Source organism: Pieris brassicae, chromosome 4 (assembly GCF_905147105.1).
Source record: "Pieris brassicae chromosome 4, ilPieBrab1.1, whole genome shotgun sequence".
Lineage (NCBI taxonomy): Eukaryota > Metazoa > Arthropoda > Insecta > Lepidoptera > Pieridae > Pieris > Pieris brassicae.
In genome coordinates, this window is record NC_059668.1 from 6,086,996 (window position 1) to 6,111,269 (window position 24,274).

Genomic DNA, 24,274 nt, shown 5'->3' on the forward strand with positions numbered 1-24,274 from the left:
CTTCACCGTAGGAACTAGTGCTAACAGAAGGATTCCGTTGGGATAGCAAACTTAAGCCACTGTGCCAGAGAGCAGTAAGCTCTTGCTTAATGCTCTATAAGTTATATAATATTAATTACACTAACAACTGCGTTATTTGGTACGTATAAAGGAATTTGGCTCAAACATAATAATGAAATGTAAGTTTAATATTCATATTTCTTACAGGAACACACTGTTCATATAGAATTGCTTCCATAACTATTCCTACGACAAAACAACCTAAACGATTTAGGAATATACGAATTTTGATGAAATCGCAGAGCTAATTAAGTTGAAACACTCCCTTAATGCCAAGTTCGTGAATAGGCAAAATCATTAAAGAATTCATTAACTCCGACTGAATGATCTTGTTACGATTACAGTAGCCGCACGAAGTGCCAGTTTAACGTGATACAATGTAGAGAAGGTCAGTTTCAACGAAAGGGTGGTATGATAAGATTCAGAGTCATGCTAAGCGCTAAGTATGACTCCCGTATGTCAATAACGTATAAATACCGACAAACATCTTGAAAAAATGTCCTTGCCTGCGCAGAAGTGATTTTTAAGTATCTCGGGGCGGCAGGCGGAGTTGCGCGGCGGCGAAATAGTGAGTGACGTGTCGAGCGCGTGATTGGTTAATCAGTTGACACTCCCTTGTTTAATGCTCCAGAAGCTTGCCGGTATCTGTATTGGATTTGACATAATCTTGACTTTAAATCTTTGCCGTTGAGGGCTCGATGTCAACGCACAGCCTGGGGTACCTGGCGAAATAATGTCCGGGTCATAACACTTTCATCTTTTGACTAAAGAAAAATTATTTATTAAACAGCATTTTAGCTTGAAGTTACCTTATCATTGAAAATGGGATTATAATACGCTGTTATTTTTCAACTTTGTCGATCGTCTTTTAGTATACTATTGACATTTTATCTACATAACTTATTCCGCTGGCGCAGCCTGGCCTCCGAAACTAGAGAACTCCAACATTGCCGATCGCGTGCAACCCTTTGCCAATCCGGCACTTGGAGCAGCACAACACTATGTTGTATTTTACTTAACGCCACGTTTACAAACGCATTCTTAATGGAATGCATCATTAATCTGAACATACTGACTAACTAATAAATAATTGCGTTTATTTTGTCCATTTTAAGGTTACTTTAGCCCAAACATATAAAAATGTTTCTTTGACATTCGTATTTTATACGGTAACACACGGTGTATGTAAAATTTTATCCATAAACTATTCAACTCCATAAATTATATCATAACTATTTCAACGCCAGAAGGACAAAAACGATTTAAAATACGTATTTCGATTATATGGCTGAGTTAATTAAAAAAGACTCTTAATTGACGCTTGCTCATGATAATAAATTTTCAGTAACTTCTCTACAAATAGAATTGTTGCCAGCCAAACCAGACAGGAGTTAATCTCAAAACACCTACCAGCTAGTATTCAAATCGAAAGCTATTAACTCATTAGATAACCTAATTCTTCAACTCAACCAGTCTACCATCCATCACCAGGCTTCGTGTTCAGGAATCAGCGTATCTCAAATCTATTAAATAGACGTAGACCATAATTTCAAATAAAAACATGTTTATTCATTATAAGTAGATATGCATTACAATGTGTAACAAAAAACCCTTTTATAAGTAAAATAATATCTGTGAGTTCCCAGCTCATATATTTTTTTAAAATGTTTGTATCAAATTCTTTTCCTAATATTTAACAGCATACGCGACGCAAAACTGTCGTGAGTGTATGAGTGAGTGTAATGTGTATGTTCATGTTAGGTCTCAGTAGTATCTCCAACTTTGTGTAAAAAGTCACTCCTTTAACCGTTTTTTTTTAATTTTGGGCGGTGAGCGGGAAGATGTTAGGCAGCCTGTTTAGTTTATTGTCATTATAGTCTGCGTCTGACGAAGTGAGTCCTCAGTATCTGACCGTCGACAAAAAACCTATTACATTTTAATAGCAGCTTCATTAAAAAAATATATATTTTTAAAATACATTTCAAAATTAAGTCGTAGTCAAAGTCGTTGTTAAGAGGTAATCGTTTGTGCTGATTATGATGACCAGTTGTAGACAAATGGGAATACAAATTTGTTTTACCCGCATTATAAGTGACAAATTAAATATTGACAGATCTGATCAAGTAAACAAGTAGTCTGGAATAAAATTGTTTTGATAAATATTGTTAAAAAAACAATCGAATAGGTTCAACTTCCCAGGTAGTCCTCCTTATACCTATAAGGCAAACCAAAATTGTATTTATATTTAAATGTTATAACTAATACCATATTGTGTCTTGCCAACGTGGTGTGAAGCATGAACATCGCGTAATAAATTTGCATTTATATTCATTTTATTCGAAAAATATGCCTAAAACAAAATATTTAAAAGGCGCCGCCATCATAATATACATATTTAAATTATGCATACTCAACAAAATTCTAATACCAATTATATGAAGTTATCAATCACCCAAGCAACACTTAAAATTCATGTATTCATATCAAACATCTTATAATTGCCTTTCTGAGACGAAGATTTACGTGAAATGGCACTGCGCAGCTTCTAGTACTATTAATCAAATAATACAAGGCTATCTATTAGGAATCACATTAAACAAACCACTAAATGTTGGCATGTTATTGGAAAATGCGTTTCCTGGATTATAAATGTGTGTTTGGTTATCATTCTTTCTCTTTCTCGCTTGGACCAAATGGATGAAGTATATGTCACTCTTACGACAAACGTGCAAATAAAGAGACAGTATATAACTAACGAGACCAGACGTTCCATTTTGAATGAGAATGTCCCTTTTTTCAATTGCGAGTCCTGGTGTCTCCGAAATGAACTGTGGGACCAAATTGTACCATTTGTGATTCGTAACCGCGTTTGTGATTCGTAACTTTAAAGCCAACTAACTTTTTCTAAATATATAACTTTGTGTTTATTTTTCATTGACTACTTATTATTTGACCTAAATTACTATACCAATGTCCCGTTTTAAGTCAAATAATAAATGGTCAATTTAAAATACGAGTATAACCTCTCTTATATACGTATTGCTTTGGAAATTACGAGATAATTGTAAAACATATTTGATATTGTTCCTCGATACAAGACATACATTTTAAATATTAATTATTTTGCTTGTGCCAGTAAATATATTCTCCTCAGTTGTACAAAGTTCCACGTACAAAAATAATAAGAAATTAATAAACGGATTGAAGACATTTGAAAGTTCTATTCTTACAAAATGTGTTCAATCTGCAGCATTAAAGCATTTATAATCGTAATAAAATTATAAGCAATGCACAATAGGTGATTCTTTTGTCAGCGACAGATTGTTACAGTTAGGCACATAATATTCCCTTTAATTGAGTTTTTAATAATTAATTATTAAATAAAATAATATTTGAATACTCTAGAGACTCATTTAGTCACGACGACGATGGAAAAAGAGTTGTCTGTAAATAATAATGCTTTCTATAAAGTTAACGCGGCAGAGCTTTCAGACAATCTAAATGTGATTTGATACAATACTGTGTTAATAGTTTAACTAAGCTATTATATTAATTAAATAATGCTGTCCCATGAAGTATACAAGTTTCCATTGGCTTAAATTTTAAATAAACAACACACCAAATAAAATAATAGTTATAGTTCCTATTTTATCAGGTAAAGATAGTTGTGATAAAATATTAATATTTAGATAGTTAAGAAAATTAATATAAAATAAGATTAATTTGTGGACAAAATTAGTTTCCAACGGCAGCTACGAGTTGTTACTCATACCGTTACACTTTAAGATTTTCTATTGTGTGTGGGTTGCCCTATCAATTAACTGCGCCTGACGACCAGCATGGAGAATTAGCTTGACAACTGGCAACTAATGCTAATACCCTCAGAAAACACGCAACAATGTTGGATTTAAAACATATACTCTTTAGATAGCTAAGAAACTTTTTAATACATCTCATTTGACGGCCTACACAAAGCAGATGGATTACAAATTAGCATTTTTAATTTTACATTAAATAGAAAACTCAATCTATCTTACCAATAATTCTAGTAAAATCTCTGGAATTTAAACCAAGCAGTACGAAATCCAGAAAACTATTTGCGAATCTCTCATACCAGAGAGACAGTTGTATCGCTTCAGTATGAATTTGCAATTATTGACGGGGTAAAGTAGCTACTAGTATAATTTTCATTATTAACGAATTATTAGGTATAGCCTTCTATATGTTCAATAAACACTCTAAAGTAATATTTTCAAAAGGTTGAAAAAGATCCATTTGAAGTAAATCTCACGATATTTCAATTATCGTATCCGATTCCCGTCTTTAAGCCACGCCTTTATGACGTGTCACTATAAATATTGTTGCCAGGTCACTAACCGGCCTTTGCACGGCCTTCGATAGGGTTGCCCGCTTTACGCTACTATAACGTTTTTATTACATTTATTTTAAGATAATCGCGCGTGGCTCATAATTTTATATTTAAATTCCTTCCAGGACTTCATTAATTTATTAATAACTTTATTATTCGAATAAGTCCTTGCAAAGTTATGTGTTGTCAAACCAGATTTCTTCCTTTATCAAGATATCAAATTACTTACAAACACTAAACAGACTTTATCCATTTTCCATAAATATGATCACCAATTTCGATAAATTTTGATCGAAACAAACTCATCTTTGAAATATATTGTATAGATTCACCATCAGATAACTCGTGAAAATAATAGGATTACCTGTCTAGTACCATAAATTACCGTCTCAAAAAAAACGATCTAACTTCACCGAGACATGATGCAGTGTTTAAAAATACACATATCAGCGGCTAGTTACAATAAGCAAAAAGTCCAAGATTATTTTTATTCCAGGAATAAAAGGCTAGTTTGAAGCGAGTTGTGATAAAAAGACTAAACTTTAGGATAGCTACTAATAGTAACATTAATAGTTGTAGACGTATCTTCGATTACTATCTTATTAGTAATTTGCTTGTTTAGTTTTAAAGACATTGGCATGGAATGCAAATCGCTCTGTTTTATTGTTTTTTTCTCTATGCTTGGCGGGGCCAGCGGCCAACTTTCTGTTGTTGATATTATACGATCCCATCTCGTAGTATCTTAATCATAAACAAATATTATTATACTAAACCAGTAGCTCTAAAATCCTTTAGGTCTGGGCCTCAGATATTGGTTTTATCTAATACAATACACAAAGGATACAGAAATCTAATGTGATTCTTCTGCTTGATACAGGTCGTTGACTTTTAGGTTTAGGGCTGGTTACATTGCGCAGTTTTCCTTCATTTATACCTCCGAGTGTTAAAAGTCTATTACTGCACGGGGTTTGAAACAACCACCTCAGAGATGATACCACTAGGCCAATACTTCTGAAAATATAATACTGAACTACCTAGAAGTAGTATGCTTCTTGGTAGTAAATAGAAATATCGCGTCATTCTATGACCGCATTTAATTTGTTTTAATGTTCTAGCAGGTTATATAATTAGCTATTTTATTATTTACTTTTTACAATAATATTAATTATTGTAAATACTGTATATTTGTGTCTTGCAAATAAAACAACATATATTTAATGTACACTATTGACATCCGTTTCCCTTACATCAAATGCATTGTTTAGTATCTATCTTCAGTTATGATAAGAAGTGTTCATTGGTAAACTGAAGGTAATTTGTATGAAAAATAGAAAAATGTATTTATAGAAACACAATTCTATTAATTGTACACAAATTAGATCGTATTTGCAATCTATATCACTTTCATCTATCAATACTAGATATTACGAAAGTGAAAACGACCAATAAAAAGTTGTAAAACGATGAAAAAGCATTAGAATCGTCTCGGGCGGTCCCCTGAGGCTGACCGGCGTCACAATTAACTTAGCTTTTTCATACACTTTTTCATTGACCAACAATATATCGTACACTTTTTTAATTGAAGAAAGTGACGATCATTATGTAGGAACATTTTTTTGCTTTAAGTTTAAAATAGGTTGCGTGTTCTACAAAATAATTGCTGGACAGTAATTAGAATACCCGTCGCCCAAGGCGTTTGAGTTTACCCATTTTATGTGAGACCTGAGATATAGCATATTGTTTTGCGAAAATAAAACAAGGCGACATACAATTACCTATTGAAATCAACTACTTGTTTTAAACCTGCTTACAGTAGTTACAGTAATATTTATTTTTTATTTGTATAGACGTAAAATAAGGTTTATGTAACGAACATTAATTATCCTTTTTTTAAATTCTTAATGCTAATATTAAAAGCTCCAACGGAGCTTAAATGCTGTTAAGTTTCATAGATAGTAATTGCAAAAGATTTACTAACAATCATTATACTATTACTACCATGCACAGATTAAAAGTAACCTAGGTATCCGTGCATATTTATATTTTTTTATTTACACATGGGGGAGAAATAAATGCTGTAAATCCAAAGCTCTACGGCACCACCACATTGTATTAGAAAGTGAAAATCTAAATTCATATTTCAAGATAATAAATCTTTAATATGAGAAAACAGTATAATACAATGTAACAGATTGTAGGGGCGTAAGACTCCATTGTTGAGGCGACTCCTAAGTGATTTACGTCGCATTCCGCGCGACATCTCTATGCTTACAAACACTCGTAAATCTATGAAAATCAATATATGTATGTGTTATTAAATAGTAAATTGATTTCTAGGTGTATTCCTCATATTAATAGCTAATACGTTTTGTAAGTTAATTATAAACATAAGTTAATTATATAAACAACTGTTCATTTTAAAATAAACAAAAATAACTAGACAAACGGTCATATAGGATAAAGTTTCATTGTTGCAATTTAAGAAGTATTTATTAATTTATTAGGCATCTTACAGCTAACATTCATTATAAATAAAACAGATTACATATATAAACAATATACGTATATGAAACATAACTGCCTTCATTAATAGACAAAAGGTTAAAAAAAAGGTGAAGTTTAACATTAAAAAAAATATTCTTAATATTTCCAAGTAAACCTAAATTGTTACTGCTACATAAAGTCAACCCTCTCGCGCCTTTTTAAATATTCCTCATATCCCCTTTGGTGCAGTGGAAAATATCAACATCCTCATAGTTAGTGTCATTGTTAGATAAAACCCGAAACATTGCGAATTATGTACATAATTCGTGTTCGTGTTTATATATTACCGTTTATCCCGACGTTCTACTTCACGGCTTGCCCAACGAGGCGTGACCTGGTTTTTATATTTAAAAAAACGTAGTGTACCATCATTGACATGGTTTATTTGAACTATATATTGTTTAGTTTTTGCTTGAAAAGAAGAAATTTGAAAATTTTAGATGAAAGCGACTTAACCATCGAGTAGAAAACTTAAAATGTGTTTTGCGCATTTCTCTTTATGTAACACTGTATCATAATAAAGATACAGTTTACCAAGATAGAGTTATATGAAAATCTAAGAGCGTTCTCAATACAAAACAGTTGAGCTTTAAACATGATAAGAACGGAGTTGTGGAAGCTTTCTATAGTTTCTAGTAAAATACATATTAAATTAGTTTCGGTGTGAGGAAAGTAGCTCGAATTTATGGGATACATGCACTGTGAGAGTATGTATAGACAGAGACTGAGGAGGCTAGTATTGTTAAAGAAACGCGATATTCCTTACAAGGCTATTTCAATAAACCCCTATCGAAGTTTTGAAAATGTGACGCAACAAATCTTTATTTTAGTTATAGTCTTCTGTTTTTTTGTGCCTGATGTTTGCCGATCAAGTGTTGATTGCCCACTAGATGGGCCAAAAGGGTTTCATTGTAAAGTAATGAATGATCAAAAATCTAATCCGAGATACGCGCTATAAACGTTATCCAGTATTTTATATTTAATATTTGTTATTGTAAAAATTATCTATCGGCTATAAATCAAGCGCGGAATCTTGAATTGGCCATTAGTATTACTTTAGCGCCAATTCACAAATACATATTATAGAAAACACACAATAGTTTTAGTCATTCGTTAAGTAAGAGAAATATTATAAGTATATATTATTGCTGACTTTTTGGCTTGCACATATTACATTTGTATAGTACAAAGTTGACCAAAATACTAAAGTTGTAATACATTAAGGTGACACCATTGACTTAATATTAAAGAATATTTATAAGAACCTTACTCCCTTTCAGCCTTATTATTAACAGTTAAAAAAGACTAATCTATTATAATTCTTGCTATTTTAACGCCAGATATCAATTTGAAAGTCAAATTAGAATGCCGTGTAATGCCTTCCATGTTGCTTCTATATAAAAACTGTTTCCAGATCATTTATCAAAATTATAAGAACTCGCATCGTATATATTTAATTTATACGTCTTAACCGTTAGTTCTATAACCATCTAAATGTATTACATACTAATTATGATAATTAAAAATGCATCTGACGTTCGTTGGAAACGAATTTCTGTTTATTCGTACTGTTCAATTGATTATTATTATGAAATCTTTATTAATTAATGCATACAATATTTTGTTTAGTTTATATTTCTTAGTATAAGTAAGTTAGTATAAGTTCTAAAAATTAAGGTTAGTATTGCCCCTTTATGAGGAAATTTCTCCTCCATAGTTTTTCATTCTGTTTTTCCCTGCTAGTCCTATTACGTCATCTGTCCAACTATTATTTTGTCGTCCTATATATCTGTTTTCAGTCAGTGCTCAATTATTTCTTACTGGTCTTCAATTGATATGTTTATTATTAAGCTAAGGTGTTTTTTAATATTATTGAAAATGCAATATTGTGATGAAAAATTACTCGGAGGACTGTTTCAGCGTCTCCATAGAGACCTTACGCTCAGTCATTTTAGCATCCTTGCAGTATTCATTATTTGATATTATTTTCTTTACTTTGTTATATTACTAATTGCTATTTTTGTATATACATGTATATAGTATGACGAGGTCCGTCTTAAAAATTCCGCTCGGGAGGTGTGGGCTACTCAAGTGTGAGGAAGTTACATTGATCTGGTTTATTCTTATTTTAATATATGTAATGTTTGATAAATAAATTACTAGGCGTCAGTTATCGACCTTGTATATCGGGCACAGAAGACATTTAACAATAAAAATGCAAAATAATCTATGAATTAATGGTCCTTAAAATCTGGGTCTTAAAATCGCATATGGATTAGTCCAATAATATAGCATATAATCATGGATGGTGGGGTCGGGCCTTTTCACATGGACCAAATTCAGGACGTAACCGACGAGAATGCATAGTGATTGTCATGAACGCTGATGAAGCAAGATATATCATGTCGTAGCAAGTGGGTATCCTGGGTCTTTGCCTACCCCTTCGAGGCGTGAGTGCATATAAATAATATGAAAATAATTTAAACACTTATTAAACAATTAATAAATAGCTAATTGATATATATACGTAGATATCTATGAACTTCATCCGCCTAACGTATTAAATAATATTTTATTACATCTGTAACATGAAAGAAGAAACATATGTGACCATTAAATATGGAAATAAGCTTCTGCTTACTACCAATACCACCAATAAAAGAATAGCTAATCGATAACCATCAATGTTTCTAACTAGTTTGAATTTATAGTTGCCGGCTGACTTGTAAAAGGATATTAAAATATAAGCTTGTGCTTGATTTATTTTCCTTGTGGCTCTTGTATTTCCTGTGTCGTTTTAAAACAATTTTGAAAACATAATTTAAAACGACTATACAACAGGTGGCAAGCTTTTAAATCAACTGTAACTAGAACGAAAATACGTTGGATGTTCTTAGATAATAAAAACCGAATTGGACTTATTTATTTATTATATACAACTACATACGTGGCCATTGTGTGACGGGTCGATGAATTCCTTCAAATATGATTGAGTAAAATGATGGCTGGCTCACACGTCATGCCTGTGAACAGGTGCCACATCCGGAAACTGGACAGCAAGGTTTCCATTAAGTTTTGTAATTTAATACAAATAAAGAGCGGACCGTAATTCCCTCCTTTCTGGTGTCTTGTATTTTTGTTTGCCATAGTCATTTTGTATATTGATTTGATATTTAAAAAAGAATACCGAGAGCTTGTTTAACCTGCTTTTTCTCTCGGCCCTGTGTCTTCTTTGCCGATGAGTAGTGATGTCTGCGATAAAAATTTAATGACGTGGAATAAGTGATACCTGTATCTCATATTCCATATTAAGCATATAATTTTATTTATTTATAAACTTATAAAAATCATTTTTTATTCCCTTGATACTATTATACGACGATACAGAAAAAATACTACTCAGTGGTTTGAGATTGTGATATTGGAGTACTGTGGATCTTTGTCGGCTCCAGACTCGCACATGCGAGAAGGCAAGGATCAGGTATGGACCTGCCACTCCGGTTTCCCTCTTTACAAGCATGCGGCAGCATAATTTAGAGATCCACTGTGACCTTTTATCCTCTTTAGTATAACCCTGTTTGTGAGGGTTATTGCCTTCAGTGTATGGTGACACTCCACTCAACTCCGTATTATTATGTTAATCGTCTTTTTGTTTCCTAACGTCATCAGCACAGACGCACTATCAGATACGAATTTAGTACTAAAGTTTTTCAATCCTAAACGTTATATGGCCTCAATTGGAACGAAACATTCACATTGAAAAATCTGAGCTGTGCCTCAAGGTAAATGTATAAATGTTGAGATGAAGGGAGAATATGCAAGCGCCGGACCCTGTTGAGCTATCTATATATATATACATCGTTCCTTCAGGGTTGATTGATCATGTTCTTCTTCTCTCATTTATACATGATACTTCAAGTAGTACAATTGGGTTAATCTTTTGAAGATTGCGAGAAAATTTACATAAAAAGACTGAACTGATCTGTCTGTTGATCGTTTGGATGCCTGAAGCTAACAGGAGAATTGCATTGAAAGCTTATTACCATATCAGCTTAACATTGCATTGCAAATAGGTAAAGCGCATCACGACACGATAATTCTAGTATAGGGCTGTGCCAAAGTTACGAACTAAACAGAATAAGAAACTGTTTTTGACTGATTTATTAACTGACATCAAAGAGGGAGAGAGACGGTGTTCTGAATAATATTTGAATATTGTGTGTAAGGCTTTAATGCACATATCCTACAATTCCTATGTTTCATCAAAATCGGATAAATTTAAGTTAAGTAAAGTTATTGTCGGATATTTTACTGAATTACTTTTTATTACGCAATAGTTTATTAAGCCTTTTAGATTACCAAATGATCGTGTAACAGAAATCTGAGGCCCAGACCTAAAAAGGTTGTAGCGCCATTGATGTCTTGATTTTTTATATATTCAGAAATATCTTTAGTCTACGATTTACTCACTTCATAAATACTTAGACCCTTATTTATAAACGTACCTTAAAACTTAAATAGATGTTATTTTGTCAAGATAATATCTGACTACGTCCTTTATCTTAGTTTACTTATGTCAAGTGAATTAAAAGTCGTATAAAAGAAATTACAAAAATACTATAAATTAGATATTTTGTTTATACCCGATTGATGATAAGAACTTACAATGTTTATTAACTTGGGGCAGCCCTATGGGCTCATAAAAACAGTCATTTTGAATTTACCAATCATAAATAGGTGAAATACTCACTCAGTTTTAGCTGTAGGCGATTGTCTTGAGATCTGAAAAAATAAAGAACTGTTAACATCATCGAGTCGTATTTTAAACATAATTGGATTTAAAATTAATAATCATTATTTAAGTTATTTAAATTTATTCGTTACATTAACCTAAATTATATAAATAATTAAGTTAAATAATATTAATATTAATGAACGGATTGAAGCTATGTATTATTATTTAACACCTTTCGTCTTCAGTCACCGTGACCTCGCACGCTGAAAAGCACGCGAAACGTCGGAAATTTTGTAAAATTTAGAATTATGTAATTAATTATCAGTTTTTACATAGCTTTAATCCGTTCAAAAACTGTTTTTCTAAATGTGTAAAAGCTATGTTAACAAAAGACAATACTATTTAAATAATGTTTGTTTATTCTTCAATGGACATAAGAGTGATGAAGACAGAAGCATAATCCAGGAGCGCCTTTTTACGTCTGGACCTCAGATTTCTGAATCTGATGATCATGATCATTTGTCAATATAAATGACAAGTAAGTGATCAGCCTCCTCTGCCTGATACACACCGTCGACTTTTTGGTCTAAGGCAAGCCGGTTTCCTTACGATGTTTTCCTTCCATGCGAATGTTAAATGCGCACATAGACAGAAAGTTCATTGGTGCACAGCTGGGGACCGAACCTATGACCTCAGGGAAGAGAGTCGCATGCTGCAGTCACAGTACTACTCAATACAAAACACAAAAACAAATTTCCGATTTCACATAAGATGAAACTACCTATCAAACATTTATTCTTGTCCTTTGCTTTTTTCATCTATATTTTAGGGAGAACTGAGTTGAACTTAAATATAACATAAATAAAATCACAGACCCGCAAAAAGAAAACCTAAAACTCTTTACAACAGATTATAAACTGTGCGTTTCTTGTGATTTTTGACAATGTTCAATTAAATAAAACAGTCTGGTACAATAGTATGAAGGGTAAAGAGTTAGTGAAAACTTAACGAGGTAAATATAACATAACCAAATTTCCATTCGTTCTATTCATCACTTCGGATCTTACAAGAATAACCAATAACGAATCACGTTACCAAATCAATCACTTATTGACAGCAATAAAATAACTTTATTTCTAAGCTCGGTATTTGTATTAAATGTAATTACATACTTTAAACAGGAAATACAGATTTCGTTTAAACTTTGACTGATGTGTCCGGTTCAAATAATTTACTAGTGAAAGTTAATTTCACAGTAACGTACATTGTTTATGTTCACTTAAGTGAATGCGTGTATTTGTACAATTAATGTTTAATTAAAGTTAATACGCGATACAATGTAAGTCGGTGATTACATCTAAGATTGTTAGAAGTTGTTACGAGAATTGCCTTTAAATTAACTCTTATTCATACAAATCTATGTAATTACACTGTTTTGTTTTATATTTTTTACTATAGAGAAGTAGATATTATATTTGGGAGTTTTATGTTAGAAAGCAGTTTTGGCCTAGTGGCTTGCATGCGACTCTCATCCCTGAGGTCCATCGACTGATACTTTTCTGTCTATGTCTGCCATTGTCACTCGCTAATACGGTAAAGGAAAACATCGAGAGAAAACCGGAATTATTTAGACCCAAAAGTACTGTATCGATCACAGAAGACTGAACACAGAGAAATCTGAGGACATGACCGCCTTGTAGCGTCACTGGATTTTTGTATGCGTATGTGTATACAGAATTATAAGTATGACTACAAAATTGTGCCTATGTTTACAAGTGTATTACAGCCCGCATGCAATCGTTTGTTTAGTTACGAGTGCAAACGAAATGGACGTACCACACTATAAGGGTCATACAAACATACTTTAGAAGAACTGTAGACTATACTACCGGTGATAATTAATGTGTTGCCTTTACTAAAAGTGCACAAGGGAATCTACTGTCAGTATTCGAGCGGCTTGAAACCTTGGCGCCGTGTAAAAATTTAGGGGCTCTCTGCATTTTCTACCGAATTTACAATAGAGAGTGTTCGAATACCCGTAGCTGAGCTTCGTCATCCGACGTCAAGGCGGACAATACGAAATTCCCCCCGTAACTCTTGGACGTCCATCGTTCCACAACTGAGCGTTATTTAAGTCAATTTTTACCGCGCACCTCCACTATGTTAAACCAGCTATCTACTGAAGTATTTCCAGACCAATTCGACTTAGGATCCTTTAAGAATAGAGCGTACTAATATACCACTCGCGAAGACTCTGATATTGAGAGTATCCGTGTGCGACGGTTTCACTTAACATCAGATGAGCCTAGTGCCCGTTTGCCACCACTTATATAAAAAAAATTATTATGACTATTTGGCCAGCAACTTCAACTTAGACTGATTCCTTTTATTCATTCAAGACGATAACGTATAACGCGTGCGGCAAAAAATAACATGCAAAAACTTTCAGTGTTGCCAGAGGTTCGTACGTGCATACAGCAGAAATTGTCGTTAAATACTTTAAAAACAATAAAATCAGGATTAGTAATAAAATAATTATTAGTAAGGACGAGAGCACGAATTTTGCGAACCACAACTTAACGTGACTATATCACTTCCGCTCAATCAGATTCGCTTAACTCAACCAATTTACTGCTCTTAGTTTTTGTATTTGATGATCCATAATGATTTCCTTGATGTTTTAATCGCATTGTTTCCGCGTCTCTGGGCTACGTATATGGTATTGTACTATCATGAATATATTAACTTCGCTATCAAAATTGTAACCGCCACATGTACTCAACATTATTGGAATGGTAATATTATCATTGACTTCTCTTACTGGGCTCGGGCGATCCCAGACACTTCAGAACAAGTTTATTTTTTTTTGTTAGCCAGCCTTTGAGGGAGGTGTATACTCTTACTTTAAAAAATTGGAGATCGTATCTCTCAGCTAAGACCCTCACCGGGAGTCGATACCACAGTTCGCTAGATCGCAAAAGAAAGTGTCTTGTGAAAACCACCTGTTTTATGGTTCATAACTTAGCTTAATAATAATTAAATGCCCGGACCTTAGAGAGTTTCGTAATCAATTTCACGGTACGGAACGGGAGTGTATTTACTTAGCAAGACACTTGTTGTGTGTTTTAAATTTCAGGTAAGCGGCTAATTTGTAAGTAGGTACCTATGTTATCAGTAACAGCTTTATACTGTGAATTCTCAAGTTTAAAATATATATATATATATATAAGTTTAATTATAATACTCTAACAATATTATTAGTAGTGATGATCTGGTAGCTTAAACGTGCGACCGTCATCCCTGAGGCCATAGATTCAATCCCCGGCGTGCGTAATAACCAATTGCTTGGTCATTGAAAAACAACATTAGAAAAGTCTTAGACCCAAATAATTGGCGTGTGTCAGGGACTGATCAACTACTTGCCTATTAGGAACTTATAATCAGGAACCAGATACTACTCAGTACCAGTAATGAAATATTTATATGCAACAATGGCAATTGAAATAAATAGATTTAGGATAATCGAATAGATATTAGATTAGAAATGCACGGCAGACACCTAAAGTGTTTGGAATGCTATGAATGACATACAATTTCTAATAACCAGCTTTAATAGATACAATTTAATCTACAAAGTAAGATAAACTGTTGACTGTTATCTGTTATAAATAAAATCAAAGTGTCTGTCGATTAAATGAAGCCTTCAGCCTACGTTTGCGCGTCTGTATTGCTCCAACAATTTAATTTTACTAACTCAAAGGTAGACTAGACTCTAGGAGAAATGGGACCTAAAGGTATATCTATATTTTAGACCGTAGCGTTCTATGAGCCAGTATTTTGTCGTTATTATATATTTTTAAGTGAAACTTCTTTATCGGCGTTGGAAAAAAAATTACCGTCATATTTTTCGATTACGCGCCATCTTTTTCTTGTCCCTATCACCGTTGATTGGAAGAGATTCGAAGCCATTAATAACAATAAAAATGTGTGCGTGTACTAGTGTATACACGTAATCGCCGATGAAGAATTTTCACTTCAAAAATATATTATAACGATAACAATGATAGTAATAATTCTATTACAATTAATCAAATTCTGTAATAATCTTAGTAGTAATAATGTAAAATGAAATAATTGTATTCATGTCTATGATAATAGAAGCCTTTTGTTAAACTTTATTTAACCAATTTCTGTAAAGTTGCATATAGTATATCATTTTTCGAAAAATATGGTCATAAAGAAGTTTTATATTTCTATGTTTCACGACAGGATACCCATCACGACAGTTGACTCTCCTGTCGTGTTGGGTGTGAGATTGGAAGGTTTCCGATTCAGTAAAAAAATATTCATTAAATCAGAGAAATACCTCTGGTCTATGTTATTGCTATTAAGGTACTATATGGTTTAATTAATTACTTTATATTAAACGTATATTTTCTAAACGACTGTAAAATGTCTACAGATTATTTCGTATATATAAATTAAGGTTGGTTTACGCTGTTTTACTAGTCTCTTTATGATTATTTCACAGAAAGAGACGAATGAGTAATATACAATTAACAAGTATGAGACCTCATTCTGCATGAGGTTCAAGAATGTATTGTGTGAATAATAAAACTAAGCTAATGGGTAAAATGCAAGCAATTAGGTGAATACAAAGTATGAATTAATTTACAAGTAAAATAGTAAATTTTCCGTTCCGGAAAACACAGTTTTCCTTGTCAACCGTTTATCGGAATCGAATATTTAATAAGTGATTAACTGTTATGACGGAAAATACACACATTACTAATTACCTTAAAGTCCTGGAGTGAAAAGAAAGTTAAAGAGACCTATTTATATAAAAAAATGCTTATGCATACATTTCATTGAAACTATTCTACTCAGAACAAACAAAATCAATTTATAGATTCGATGTTTTCTAATTATTTATGCGTAATTTTTCTTCTCTATCCGAAATAAGATTTCTAAATTTAAGTTGCTAAAACTATAATACTAATAAGGTGTTTGTTAAAATGCATTTATAAATACTATATTCTGCATTTGATATAGCGTTTAATAATTTATCTGCATCATTATATATATATATATATATATATATATATATACTAACGGTGTAATATATCAACATATAATTTATATGCACAATATTGCAATTCCCTTTTATGGCATAACGGATTTTCAGGTTGGCTAATATTTTACAAATATGAAATTTTATAGCTGTTTCAGGACACGCTAAGATTAGATCGTAAATTATCTAGCAATTTGGCTTGCGTCTGCTTCTGTAGTCCATAAAGTCTTTTGTATTAACATTAAAATATTTTATTTGGCAATTAAAACATTACACCATTCAATACTCCGTGTATTATCACTCACTCATGCACTCACTATTGGAATCAGTATCCAAAACGAAAATGAATAAAACGTTTGCCCATGCACCATCACTACCAGAATATCCATCCTGTTTAGACAAAATTTTTTGGCATATTATTCATAACGTCGGAGAGTTCTTGGGCAGTTCTTCTCCCAGCCTTATTTGGGGACTTCTTTTTCATATATACTTTTAAATACATATTGACATTCATAATTCATACCAATTACCAATAAGAAAAATTAAACTTTGATTTTAAAGAGTGCGAATATGTAATACCATTATCAACACCAAGCCTATTGAAAGAAGAAACTATAACCGTTGCTATTGAAACACCTAGCTATTTTCTAAATAAACATATCGGTGTTTATTGTTTCACATATTTATCCACAATGTCGATGTCATATTAAAAAGCATACTAACTTAAGTTGCAATTTATTCGTTTTAACACGTATAAGATTTGAAACTGCGTTCTCGATACTTTGTGGTGAATACGTGACTATATTTATAAGAGGCGTAGAGCGCCTCTGTTTACATGGAACTAGCTGAATTAATTTACAATAATGTACTACTACTAGCTCTTTGCAATTCTTACAGCTAACAAATCTTAGAATTACGCAAAGTCTTGCCTCATAAAACCTATAACGAATAAGTGTTTTAAAGTTTAAAATTAAAAAATCATTATTTTTTTATGAAAATACAACACATAATAAACCTTTTTACAAAACGAATAACAGAGTAACGACTAATTTAAAAACGGATCAACATTTTATAACCATGTCCAAAAAATTTAATTTAACTATATTGAAGAATAGAATTAGAATATTGCAATTTAATTTAATTTAATAATATTAGAATACATAAATCACAGCAAACAGGAAAACAGAAAACGCCAGGCGTCACCTTTTGCTTTCACTCTCATAACCTACTCATAAAAATAAATACATTGACCACTACACATAAAATATCGGTATAAATATAATACATAGAGCTGGTAGTCTGTGAAGTATATCTTATATATCTAAGAATATCTTTAAAACTGCATAAAAGTGTATTGATGTATGAAAGGAGTTCGTTCCCCTTGCACGGATGCAATGGAGTTATTATATACACGGCAGACAGAATACGTAATTACGCTTGCGACAATTAGACCTCAGTGTGTTATTAGGCAGATTTGAATACGCTTCTACGTATACGCACAGTGGCGAGAAAGTCTCTCTATTATATTGACTGTTTATACCTTTCTTTAATTATAGGTTATGTTGGAGGTAGTGGGGGTTGGGTTTGGATCTATGCTTCTACGGTTTCCAGCACGACATGCTTGCATTAGCATGGTAGCATAGGTGCAAACCCACCCTACCACATCCTTCTGATGGGTAGGGAGGCGTGGTCTTGGGGGTAGCGCAGGTCGCTGTGATCCCCAAGGCAAGTTTGGTGGACTAACCTTCCCGAGGTTGCCAACCCTGTTTTTGGTCTAATACCCTATGTATTAGACGTAACTAAAACCACCAAGCGAACTTTTGCAGGGATGTAGAGGTCATGTCCTTGCGAGTTCATCATCCAAAATAAAAGGACGGTGGACAGTAAATGACCTCCCGCGTGTTTGTGCCGTGCGCGGGGACCCGTACGGGGGGATGAAGGAGTCCTGGAGGTTGAGTGGAGTAGTGCGCCGGTACAGTTGTGCGCTGCACACAACACACCTCTTTGGTCTGGATTTCCCCTCACACGGGAGGCCGTGGATTAGCTGACCACGGTCAACCGGCTGTGGTATCCCGTAAGAGGGCTACCAAGCGAGAGTCGGGGTGTGGGTGGGGGGGGGCGTCGGCGTGGCACGGGACTCGGGGTGAGTTTGCGTCATCGTCTCGGGATGCGAACAGCTCCGTACTCTCTTGCGGCGTGCGGACGCGCCTGCCCCTCTACACGCTGACTCTATACCGAAGGAGTAGCTCTGACGTCGCTTGCTGAGCAAGGGACGTCCCCGACTTGAGGGCTCCGTGGCGGGTGGAGAGCTCCGACGGTGAATCTATTTCATACCACCACATGGATAGAGAGACAAAACACACAAACCAACAAAAGGCTGCATCCACAGATGCGCCTAAAACCAACATAAACAGGGTTGCGTCGCAGGACGTGTTGAGGTGCAAGTCACCAGTGACACGATACTCTGATGCCCCTATCTCGCAAACGGATGCACCCAATAGGGCAGCGTCCGAGGCACCAAAGGAGAGGGCAGCGGCTGAGGAAGCGCCAAACCGGGATGCACCCTTAACCGTGCCCACTCCAATGGTATCTCATACACCACCACACAAGGCGTCCACTGTTGCGGCCAGGCTGACTGCGTCGGTCGAGCAGAAGATAGCAACTCCGAAGGATGATACAGCAATGTCTGCGTCCATAGGGGGGGCATCCGAAGCAAGATCGATGCGGAAGACCGAGGCTGCGACGATGAGCACGTCCAGTGCACAAACCTCGACCATGGACATGTCGGCCCTGAAATCAGCGATTCAGGAATCGGCTCCCAGGATGGTCCTAAGCTCCTCAAAAAGGCGACGGCTCAGGAAGGCCAAAAGAGCGACGGAACAGCAACAGCTGATTACCGGCTCTCAGAGGATACCTGAGAACCCTGGAACTGCCCCCGCGGTTACCACAACTGCAGGACGCGGAAAAAGGGCACCGAAGCCGACTGGGTCCTCTGCCGCGCTCAAGCCTATTGGCTCTAGGTGCGGTAAAGGACCTAGAGGGGGGTACCAAACCAAAAACCCAAACCAAACCAAACAACAAACAAAGGGCCAGAAACGCGATCGGCCAGAGGAAACCGTGACACCGACTGGGGAGAGTAAAAGGGTTAAACCTAACAAACTCCGGCTGGAGTCAGGGACCTCGGCCAGTTACGCGGAAGCGGCAGCATCCTACAAAGCCAACGAGCTTTGTGTTGCCGTGATGACTGAGCCCTTTATAGACATGACACAAGAACAGGCAGATAACATCCGCCTACAAATCGAGGGTAAAATCCAAGATGAGCTCATGGCGGATCTTGAAGCTACCCTAGCAACTGAACCCAACGACATCAGATTCCGGGGAAGAGCCCACTTCTCAGATGGTGTCCTCAAAACTTGGTGCGAGGATACCTACACGCTGGGATGGCTTACCGGAGCATGCGATGTCATCAACAATCCGATACCGGACACCAAACTGGTGGTACGGCCTCAGTCAGACATTCCGAAGAAGGTGCCGTGCTTACTGCATGTTCCAGAGTTCACTGGTAGCACGGAAACTTTACGGAAACTGATCACCAGGCAAAACCGCCACCTAAACATCAGATCTTGGACCCTGACTCACGAACGTAGAACACAGGACCCGACAGGCGTATCTTTGTTCCTTCGTGTTCCGGAATATGAGATCTCAAAGATCAAGGCACACGAACGTCGCATCTACTATCTGATGGGGAACATCTATATCCGAATTCTGGAAAAGGATGAACCCTCAGTGGTAGCTGCCGCCACAGTAACTACTGCCAGTACATCGGGGACGGGATCCTCGGGGCCAAAGCCGCCCTCGTCAACGACGGAGATAGCCGCGGTTGCCGAGGTAAACGTCCCCATGGAGACAGTTCAACAACCACCCTCACCGGTGCAACTAACCTCGGATGACGAGTTCTTTCAGGAGACAGGGGGGAGTGAATTCAGCGACAGCTGTTTGCGCTCCTCCCCCTAACCGGACTGACCTTATCCAGACCAACCTCCAGCACAGCCAAACAGCGTCGGCTTCACTACGCAGACTGCTGGAGACCAACCCGAAGACCATTGCCGCGATCCAGGAGCCGTGGATCAGGAATGGCAAGGTATGCGGCCTGGGTAACACCGGTGGTAAACTTTTGCTGGATACCTCAGTAAGTAACCCAAGAACCTGCATTATCATACCTAAACATGTACCAGCATACCTAATTAACGAACTGTGTTCAAGGGACCTTACAACCATTAGGTTACCTAGGGACGCACATCCAGACATCGTCCTGGCGTCCGCCTACCTACCGGGTGACGAGGACGTGCCCACTCCAGAACTCGGCCTTCTGGCTGACTACTGTGAGAGGGAGAAACTGGAGCTTATAATCGCAGCAGACTCCAACGCGCACCACACGCTATGGGGTAATGCAAATACCAACGCTCGAGGTGAGAATATGCTTAACTTCATTCTTAGCAATAATCTTATCTTAGCAAACAGCGGCTCTGAACCAACCTTTATCAACGCACGCTCGCAAACCATAATCGATCTAACAATGGTGACCTCTGGTCTGTCAGATCACATACAGGATTGGCATGTCTCCAGAGAGCTATCATGCTCAGATCACAGGTGGATCCGCTTTACAATCAAAGGGGAGCTACCTAAACCACAACCACGACGCATACCTCGGAGAACTGATTCAGTAAAATTTTACAATATAATCGGCTCAGAGGTAAGCAAACTAACAATACCAACCACCATTGATGTACAAGACATAGACAAACATGTAAATAACCTAACGTCCCTACTCCAGACCAGCTTTGAACGGTCGTGTCCCCTTACCATGCCTAGGTGGGGGAGTAGACATAACTGGTGGTGCCCCGAACTGGAGAGACACCGAAAGAAGGTCAGGAAGCTGTTCAACAGAGCAGGAAATACCCGTTTACCTGCCGACTGGGACAAGTACACAATCGCGAGAAGACGATTCAAAAAACTTTTACGCTCTAGGAAGCAAGAGTGCTGGAGACACTTCTGCACCAGCATTGAAAGCAACAACCAGGCAACCAGAGTGAAATCATGCCTCTCTAGTGAGCCTTATCACTCAATTGGTTGTCTTAAAAAACCTGATAAATCATTTACAAAAACCGATGCAGAAACATGTGAACTACTGATGGAAACACACTTTCCAGGCTGCATAATTGCCAACGACCAAGCATGGCAACCCTACTCAGAAAGTGCCACCACCGACTCAGACTGGAATGTAGCTCACAAAATAATCACAAATGAAAAAGTAACATGGGCAATCAACTCCTTCCTACCATTCAAAGCGGCTGGCCTGGATGGCATCTTCCCAGGCCTACTAAGATGGAGTGGAAACCTTTTGGTGGACTATCTTGTCTCAATCTTCCGAGCATGTATAGCCCACCGCTACATACCCTTGAAATGGAGGGAAGTGAAAATAATATTCATCCCAAAACCAGGCAGAGAGGACTATACCCAGGCAAAATCCTTCAGACCCATAAGCCTCACATCTTTCCTGTTAAAAACAATGGAGAGGCTTGGAGATCTGGAAATACGCAGCCAGGTATCGCTATCCAAATTCCTGCACCCAAATCAGCATGCCTACAGCCCAGGCAAGTCAACGGATTCATCACTCCACAACGTTGTGTCTCGCATTGGCGACTCCCTGAAGTTAAAACAGTCAACCCTTGGTGCATTTATTGACATCGAAGGCGCTTTTGACAAAACAAACTTCACGAGCGTTACCAGAGCACTCGTTACATGTGGAGTATCATCAACCCTGATAGGGTGGATAAACAACATGCTAAAACAACGAGCTATACAGTTCACTGTTAATTCCACGACACGGGGCATTGTCAGCAGAGGCTGCCCGCAAGGTGGTGTCTTATCGCCGCTACTGTGGAACCTCGTAGTTAACGAGCTCATCACAGAACTCAACGCTGGCAACCTCTACACAGTGGGTTATGCGGACGACATAGCTATCTTGATATCGGGAAGCTTTGAAAGTACCCTATGCGATCTCATGGGAAGGGCTTTCAAAGTAATTGAGAGATGGTGCAACAAGCACGAGCTATCTGTCAACCCATCAAAAACAGAGCTAATACTCTTTACAAACCGGAGGGTTCTGGGACCACACAGGCTTCCAAAACTCTTCAACACACAACTCAAACTCAAAAATGAAATAAAGTACTTGGGTGTGATTCTGGACAGTAAACTGCTCTGGAACAAACACCTAGAACACAAACTGAGCAAAGCAACGATCGCCTTCTATCAATGCAAAAAGATGCTAGGCGTGAAATGGGGCTTATCGCCTAAAATAACATTATGGCTATACACTGCCATAATCAGGCCAATGCTGGCCTATGGAGCCCTGGTTTGGTGGCCAAGATCTGAACTTCAAATGGCGATCACGAAACTGGGACGCTTCCAAAGGCTTGCCTTGTCCGCTGCTAGCGGTTGTATGAGAACAACTCCGACCGCAGCAATGGAGATAGCCCTGCAAATCTTACCTCTAGACCTACACATACAGCAGGAGGCGGCACTTGCGGCCATCAGGCTTATGGTATTGGACCTATGGGGAAAAAACCACTACAGTTCACACACAGTGATTCTCAACAGGGCAATAGAGTACCAACCTCTTATAGCTGCGCCATGTGACAGAATCACTAATCAATTAATACTCAACAAGAAATATCTTATACAACTGAGAGAAGAGGAGCAAGATCAGTCGCCCCTGAATGAGCTACGTATATACACTGATGGCTCAAAAACAGGGTGTGGCTCAGGCGCTGGTATTTTCTCCTTTGATCTCAACATCAACATACACCTACCTCTGGGCACACAAAGCACAATCTTCCAATGTGAATGTGTCGCTCTAACCGAAGCAGCCAGAGCCGTACAGCGGATGGGAGTCAACGACTTTTACATTAAGCTCATATCGGACAGTGCATCCGTGCTGATGGCGCTCGGTAACGAAAACACAAACAGCAAACTAATACTGGAGTGTCACGAAGCACTGGAGGCAATAGCTCTAACAAATAGAGTTACCTTACAGTGGATTAAGGGACACAGTGGCTCTCTCGGCAACGATGCAGCCGACGAGCTTGCGAGAAGAGGCTCTGGTATGATACCTGCTGGCCCGCATCCGCTCCTCCCCTTGCCCTTCTCGCTAGTTCGAACCTGGATTCGCCAGAGATCCACTGTACTCCAGAATCAACGCTGGTCGCGAAGTGTAGATTGCAAACAGTCCAAAATGGCTCTGCCGGCTGTGAACCCGCAACTTACTAAGCGACTTCTAAACCTGAACAGAACCAATCTCAAAACAATCATAGGGACAATCACGGGCCATTGTCTCCTTAACAAACATCTTTTCGTCCTAGGCGCAACAGACAGCCCCTTGTGCAGAGGCTGTTTCAGCGCAGAGGAATCAGTCACCCACGTAGTCCTGGAATGC

The 24,274-nt window shown here is 36.9% G+C and overlaps 2 protein-coding genes across 2 annotated transcripts in view; one reads left to right on the forward strand and one right to left on the reverse strand.

Moving 5' to 3' along the window:
* LOC123708221 overlaps window positions 1–24,274 on the reverse strand; it is a 65,747-nt gene that overhangs the window by 24,817 nt on the left and 16,656 nt on the right. Inside the window, exon 2 of the mRNA XM_045658810.1 lies at window positions 11,724–11,755. The gene's annotated coding sequence lies outside the window, so the exon portion shown is untranslated. The remainder of the gene's footprint in view (window positions 1–11,723; window positions 11,756–24,274) is intronic.
* LOC123708220 lies at window positions 19,603–21,507 on the forward strand. Its single transcript, XM_045658809.1, has 3 exons — window positions 19,603–20,667; window positions 20,743–20,968; window positions 21,043–21,507. Exons 1-2 carry the CDS (start codon window positions 19,603–19,605, stop codon window positions 20,791–20,793), a joined length of 1,116 nt encoding a protein of 371 aa, XP_045514765.1. The 3' UTR covers window positions 20,794–20,968; window positions 21,043–21,507.